The sequence below is a fragment of the Antennarius striatus genome, chromosome 9, assembly GCF_040054535.1.
Source record: "Antennarius striatus isolate MH-2024 chromosome 9, ASM4005453v1, whole genome shotgun sequence".
NCBI lineage: Eukaryota > Metazoa > Chordata > Actinopteri > Lophiiformes > Antennariidae > Antennarius > Antennarius striatus.
Window position 1 is genome coordinate 1,532,700 of NC_090784.1, and position 7,751 is coordinate 1,540,450.

The 7,751-nt window shown below is 42.4% G+C and overlaps 1 protein-coding gene across 1 annotated transcript; it reads right to left on the reverse strand.

Moving 5' to 3' along the window:
- Positions 1-4,212: 4,212 nt before the first annotated feature.
- On the reverse strand, positions 4,213-5,441 carry LOC137601928 (zinc finger protein 706). Its single transcript, XM_068324421.1, has 2 exons — positions 5,307-5,441; positions 4,213-4,308 (listed from the first exon to the last, which is right to left on the reverse strand). The coding sequence occupies exons 1-2, from the start codon at positions 5,439-5,441 to the stop codon at positions 4,213-4,215; spliced, it is 231 nt and encodes a 76-aa protein (XP_068180522.1).
- Positions 5,442-7,751: the final 2,310 nt, after the last annotated feature.

Genomic DNA, 7,751 nt, shown 5'->3' on the forward strand with positions numbered 1-7,751 from the left:
AACATGATATAAATGTTAAAATACTGCAATGGTCTATAATAATTGTGGTTAGTATGTAATGGTTGTGTATCAAGTTTTTTTTAGTTGCATGCACTTAATTATATATTGTCTAAGTTATGTTTACTTTTTAATTGAAAAGTATCACAGTATCTGAATTTACAACTTCTGAATTCCTCCTTCAATCCATGTTTCCAGAGTAGGTGAGTGCTGATTGATACCTCCATGCCTACGAAGCCCTATTTCTTGATGGAGATTTTTTTTTTAAATGTATTCCACGATTTTAATGTATTATTAATAATTGATTTAGTTGATTAGTTGTTTTCTTTGGAAAAAGTCTTAATATTATGCTGTTGCCCTGTAACTGAGTGTTTTCTACGACTATCCATAGGTTGCCGTTTGTACTAGGAATCTAGGAAGATTCAGACTTTCTTCTGCTCTTGGATAATACAAGTTTTTACTTCAATCTACTTGCTTTATTTGACCAGAAAAATTAAGAAGTTATTGCATTGACCTCATCAAAGAATATTGTAGATGGCTTTGTACGAATACCGTCAAATTTAAATAAGAATTTTCATAGCTACATAATTTTAAAGAGATTTATTCTTCCTATCAAATTTACCCTCAGGTCTTGCCACTTGCTAACATTTTTTTAAAAATTATTTCACAAGTAGAAGAAAATAATCTTTATATGACTGCGTCTGACTGTGACTAATCTAATTTCCAAGGTACATGTATTTCATATATTTTTTGTGTCTGAAATTGTGCAAACTTCTCCAAGTCCTTTTTTTCAATTCTATAGAGTGTAATTCTGTTTTTTGGGATGTTTGTTTTGCAACTTGATATCTCTGAAAAGATTGTGATTATTTTAATCATTACAGTGTACAGGAAGACAGGGTCTTGGAACTTCCCATATCCAGCAATGGGAGAAGGCAGGAACCAAGGACCAAAGAGCCACAATACAGGAGGAAGTAGGAAGCCTGGGGGAGGAAGGTTGAAGGGCAAAGGCAGTGGAGCAAGTGTTCCAAGGAGCAGAGACCAAATGGGGCCTACCCAAGAAGTAGATCACATGGGGAGATCTAAGGAGACACAAGCCTTTTCGTATGTCCTTCCTACTAAGAGCGGTGTATGACACACTGCCGACACCGACAAACTTGCACAAGTTCAATCAATCAATCAATCAATCAAGTTTTATTTATATAGCGCTTAATCATGACAGCAGACATTTCAGAGCGCTTTTCTCACACAAGTGGGGCTTGAGGAAGGACCTACTGTGCATGCTGTGCCGGGAAAGTGGTACCATGGCGCACATCCTGTCAGGGTGTAAGATGGCACTAGCCCAAGGAAGATTCAAGTGGCACCACGACAAGGTGCTCATGACACTCTCGAACACCCTGGAGCAGGAGAGATACAAGAAACGACAACCACATGGGAAAAGAATGCTATCTATTAAGCTTGTTCGGGAGGTCATCAGCCACAGTCATAAGAAGCAACCTACTACAAAATGCCCAATCACAAGAAATGAAGGTAGAATCACAGGTTGTCCAGACAAGCCTGAGGACATATGTGATAATGTGGTCTGAAGAGGCAAAGAAGATCCTCTTCATAGAACTTACAGTACCATGGGTAGAGGATTGTGAGCATGCATTTCAGAAAAAGGGCACCAAATACCAGGATCTCTTGCATGACTGCAGGGGGAAAGGATGGCAGGCATGGCCGTTCCCAGTCAAGGTCGGCTGTAGAGGATTCCCTGCCCAGTCAGTGTGGAAGATGCTCACAACCACTGGAATGACAGGGAGAGAGAGAAAGACAACAGCTCACGGGATGGGGGAGGCAGCACAGAGCACCACTTGCTGGCTATGGAGCAGGAGAGAGGAGCTTAGCTGGAAGCAAGGAGGAGGGGTGGACAGTGATTTGGCCACCACTGCCGGCCCGCCAATGGGAGGGTGTCGTAGTTCAGGGTCCAAACACCTGATGACATCAACTCCTCCTGGCCAAGGCTACATTCACCAAAAGTGAGAGAAGCATCATCTTTGGATGCAATTATAATCAAGGGTGGAATTGAGAAACTTACGTTCAAATAAGTTAAACTTCAATGGTTTTTTTCCTTTCTCAATACCTATACTTCTAATTTTTTGAACAAAAGGTTCAATAGCTAATGAAAAACATGATTGTGAGAGAGGACACCCTTGGGCAATAGCTCTAGTTAGTAAGAAGGCTTTTGATAGTACCATTGGCTGGGCTTGCCCTAGCCATTTGCTACTTCGCCATAGGCGGAGTAAATTCTAGAGTGGCTACAAGGTTTTTAGCCTGTGTAGCCACGGTAGTGTTCTTATTTTGAGGAAAAAAAGCCTCCAACTTACAACTTTTTTGGACTTGCTAAAATCCCCGAGTGATAACATAAAAATGAACTCTGTAATATTTTAATATTTTAATAGTAATATTTTGTATGACTGTATCTTCACAGAGTGAATGCAAGTTTTCATTTGTTGAATCTCACCTTTATTCCTGCATAAAGTAGGACAGAAATAAAGAGAGTTCAGCTTGAACTGTTGACTTTAGTTTGTTTTTGTAGGTAAACTGAACAGAAGATTTTTCCCTCAGAATGCACCAGAATGAAGGGAAACCCCATTTACCGGGGGTGGCCCCCCGGAACCCCCCCATGCCCCTCACCTCCCGATGAGCTTTGGTAGTCTGCGCGCTGCACCACTGTCTTGGACACTGAATGTGGCTTTTTGTGGCTTGCTCAATTCTTTTACACTGAGCCACAGTGGTTAGTCATACTAGCTCCTGGTGCAAGACCAGGTTTGAATGACTGCCAGACTGAGGCTCTGATAAATGTGGGATCTGGTGGGTATGGAGTTTGACTCATACAGGCTCTAAAAGTCAGGGTATTGGTCAGGGTATGCGTCACTTGAGACCATTGTTTTTAAGGAGTCAACCTATTGAAACATATTCAAGTGACCTACTAAATATCTGGACTATTTTTTTAAAGGAAAGATGAAGCAGCTAAAATTGCAGGTCATCCTCCTGCAACAAAATAACAAGAAAAAAATACAATCATTTACCCAAACTACAGTATCCAGGTATTAGCTTCAAACATGTAGTAGTTGAATGGTCATGGAATGTTTAAAAGTGAATGCTCAATTAAGTCATGTATTCATATAAAATTAACACTTTTATTAAAATGCTATCATTTCATTATGTGGACAAAGATATGAGGATTACAAAAGTAAAAACAAGGCTGGCTGTCAGGCCAGACTTGAGCACAGTGATACAACATCAGTGGTTGACGACCAATAGTTCAAAATGTATTGAAAATAGTTAATTCACAATAATTCACTATATATTATCTGTTAGCATGCTATGAAAAACCAAATATAAAAATAAGAACCATTCTAAATTGCAGTATAATGTGGTTTAGATACTTAATGCAGGTTCGGAGTCAACATACTTTTGCACTCCTGATAGAGTACCACTATCAAGTGTGACACTGCACTTGGGGTCAATTTCACATGTCCCCTTGTAAAGTACAAGTGACAAGCTAAATAATTTAAAAATACCACAGTGTTACGAAACAGAATTCTTTTTATATCACACTTTGGAAGGATTATAGGAGGAATATCAAGTGCTTTCACTTACAAGAGCAAATGTTAACCTGCACTAAACCTACGCGTTATCTACTCCTACTTTTGTGTCATGGAGGGTTTGCAGTGAACAAACTCGCAGTCCCTTCTTTCGTTAGTTTTTAAACCACTGCTGCATGTGACAAAGTTACATGGTGGACGTGAAATCCATACATTCACAAAGAATTGAGGGGAAATGCAATTCCAGTTCACGTAGATTTGTGTGTTAAATGTATTCTTCATATCAACAAAAACCTCAGACCTGAAATTCAATTAATCTAGAGAAATCTGTGCAGCTTGAAGTACAGTAGATCTGAACATACCCCCCAAAAGTGAGTATTTCTCAATGAGACAAATTATCCCCGATGACATTATAACTCTCATCCCCCTTGTCCTCTTTCTGTCCTCCTCCAACATGGTGTACTGTTGTGTTCACTGTCTTGTACTGATCACAGATGAAATTTTGTACATATTTTAAAAATGTCGAAACCAAATTGAAAATGTAACAAATCCTGAAGGTGAACCATGGAAAATGTTGTATCATTGTGTCCTGAATCAGCTCTGTCTTATTGGAAAAATAGTGACGCTGTTATGCCTCCACATCAGCCAACTCTGGGGGCATTGGAGATTTTGGATGCTTACTTTCAAAGTGCTGCTTGAAGGTCTTTGGGTCAGGCATTTGTGTCTGTGACGGAAAAGAAAAGGGGGGGGGGGGCAGAAATATACATTTAAAACAGTACCAATTACAAAGCTGAAGTGTATTATCAACAAAATGACAAACTGTGAAAAACAGCATTTTGGGTTTTTCTTTCATGAAGGTAGGGATTAAAAATGTTATATACAAAACTTCTTGGAAAACATGGCAGGAACACACGGACATGAACAGTTTGAAGAAATAAACCAGTGTTTTGTAATGAAGCAAGAAAAAAAATCACAAAAAAAATGAAGAGAAAAATGTAGAAAAGTGAAAAACACACAAAAGATGTACGATCCCAACTCAGTATATCACCATTAAAGTATCTTGTCAGATAAGCCACACTGTGAACATGGACATATTGTCATCACAACCACTACAAGGGAAAAAGTCAACTTGTTCAAAGTCCTTCAAAGAGGCCAAAAGGAAGTGAAGAAAGACGCTGGTTGTAAACGCTGGTGAGATAAGAGACCATTTAGCAGGTTGGTGTAGGAAATGCAGAAAATCTTCATCACACAAGCAAGAGTTTGTATTTCAGATCTCATCTTTTCCAGCAGTTAGAAATTCATGTTGCCAACATGCAGATGGCAGTCACATGACGTAACACAAGACGTGATGGCAGCAGGGCCCCAAGGAGTGTTGTTGGAAATGTCTAAACCTGTGAGCACTACACGTTTCCATCCTCGTAAGGCGGATCTGACCAATGACCTGAAGACGATGCGAATGTCCACCTCCTAAAGACACCAAGGCCTCCTCAACCCCGTCTGACGGCACGTTGACGTTTTTACCATCGACTACACAGATAAACCATACAAAACCAATTCACTCTGGCACAACCAATGAATTTGAACCTTACAAACCTATGTATATTATAAAGTTAAATAATGACAAGACTGGAGAACACAGGGCTGTTAGCTTGGAAGGAACATGTCTGCTATTAATGATAATGAACTGAGAATGATCATTTCCTGTCATGCACACACACACACCCGACACACTGTACATGTGTATACTAACGCAGCCTTGGCTGCTGCCTTCTGGTCATGGCCTTTGCTCTTCTTGATGTCTGCCTGCTTTTTGGCATTCTTCTGCTGGGACTGGAACTTCTGGTGCCCACGGGCCATATTTAATAATGGTACACCTAAATAAGGTAAAACAACAAAACGATCGGATTAGAACGACACCATGAACATAATCATGACCAATAAATTGATTAAAGTGTGTTGACTGAGATGCGACTTCAAAGATAGGAATGGAGAGGAAGGGGAACGTTTTAGATCCACAGGAAGATGCTCACAGGAGAGAGAGAGAGATAGAGGGAAGTTTTCAAGCTGAAGAATCAGATGAAGGTAACTTCGAAGAGCAGGCAACTGAAGTAAACGGTCACACGAAAAAGACGATTAGGGTGGAGATTTCCCGGTCAGGTGTAGGGTGAGGGCTGGCAAGGAGATGGTACTGTTAGACGAGCACTAATCCCGCCAGCATCTATAACGGAATCAAGTAACTACTAACGTGTTGATATTGACTAGTTAGTAGCACTAGAGCAGTGGTTCCTAACCTGGGTTCGATCCAACTCCAGGGGTTCGGTGACTCAGTCTCAGGGGTTCAGCGGAGACGGAGGTCCAGACAAAACACCTGACACATCGTCAACACATCGTGCTGGGTGTTTTGTCTGGACCTCCACCGAACATACATGAATCACTGTGTGCGTTTGATACATCGTGTCAATTCATGTTGACACGCCCCCCTTAGCCATCACTGGCTGCAGGTGATCACCTGACGCTACATCAACTAGCCTACCTGTGCTACAGGGGATTTTCCACACTCAGTAGTGGATTTCTGCCTGTCATGATGGTACGTCATCTGATTGGTTTCTTAATGTTTTAATCCATAATAACTATGTTGAGCAAAAAAACAAAGCGGTCAGACGAACATGTGTAACCTGAATTTACCTGTACTGTCTAACAGAACGTGATGGGAGTCAGGGTTCTGCAGGATCTGAATGTCAAGGTGAACAACTCTAGTCTGGTGCTGGTGAAAATAAAGGAACACTTCCTGAAGCTGATGGAAACAACAGAAACAGACTTTGGTGTAAAATGACATCAGAGTAACACCTGTCAAGGTGAAGCCACGCATATCTGAACTGGTCTCTATGACAACAGCAGAAGGCACTGATTTACAGGTAGGTCATTTCATGTCAGTTCATGTACTGTCTTGGTTTTGGTCTTTGAAAAAGGTGACATTAATGCACAATTCATTAAATACACCAGTAAAACATACACTTAGGTCTTATTTTTGAATTTATTTCTTTTTACTAAAGAAGGGTTCGGTGAGTGAGCACATGGAACCAACAGGTTCAGCACCTCCAACCAGGTGAAGACCCACCGGTCCAGAGGTAAGATCGGGCCTAAGTAATCCAGCCCGACCCGACCCGACCCGAGCCCGGGGTATTAAAGCCCGACCCGAACCTAATTATTGACTTTTTGAACCCGACCCGAATGTCGGGTCAGGTCGGTCAGGTCGGTCAGGTCGGTCAGGTCGGTCAGGTCGGGCAGGTCGGGCAGGTCGGGCCTGGACTCGGGCAGCAGACGGTGGCGGTGGGGTTCCGGCCCCCCGCCCCGGTGAACCAGACACATAGCAGCGCTGCCAGCACCTTGTAGCGATCTAATCCACCGAGTTAGTTTATTCAGGGGTAATTGTGGTGCAGTAGTCTTCGTAAGCTAACTGTCGGTCGGTCCAGAACCTGCTCGGTGTGGACCCGGTCCTGGTCTGGGGGGAGCCCGGCAGCCTGCAGTCGATCAGCTTCAGCTGGCCGTCCGGAGTCGGTACGTGATGGATACGTTACCAGCGGGGGTGTCTGCGGTGGTGGAGGGACCGCGACCGGGAACCGATCAGCGCTGGGGGGTCCTCGGGTCTCCTCCCGCTGTCCTCACTGACGCGCTGCGCTGCGCTACGCCCGTGAGCGTTGACTAAACGGTCTGAACGGGACAGAGAGCTACGAGCGTCTGGGATGTAAAGGGGGGGCATCATGACAGTAACCTCAGCCCTAGAACTACGAGAACACCCGTTACCATGGCTACGTGTCGGAAAAGGACCGTGGAGTGTCAATATAAGTTCGTTTCACAAGTAAATAAATATCGACTCCTAACCTCATGTTATTACTGTGTGTCTGGACTTTTGACTTTTTCCATTTAACAATGGAAACGACCACAAAACACATCTGCTAACACAAACACAAACAGCACACACACAACACAAACCAAATTCTAGTTTTAAGCGACATCTGATGTTACAGCAGAAAACAGGAGCTGCTTCTGGAACAGTGTTGTTTTCAGTTCTCCTCTTCCTGGACACAGAAATTGTGAGTTTTGCCTCTTCAGAGATCAAATTTAAAAGCTGCCACTTTCTCTGATTGAATTTATTGTGCCCAAGAA

Bases quoted from the DNA above. Each gene is read 5' to 3' on its own strand.
- LOC137601928 (XM_068324421.1), bottom strand. From the start codon at position 5,441: ATGGCCCGTGGGCACCAGAAGTTCCAGTCCCAGCAGAAGAATGCCAAA. The intron at 4,309-5,306 runs GTGTGTGTGTGT...TTTCCGTCACAG, and splicing joins ACACATGTACAGTGTGTCGG to ACACAAATGCCTGACCCAAA.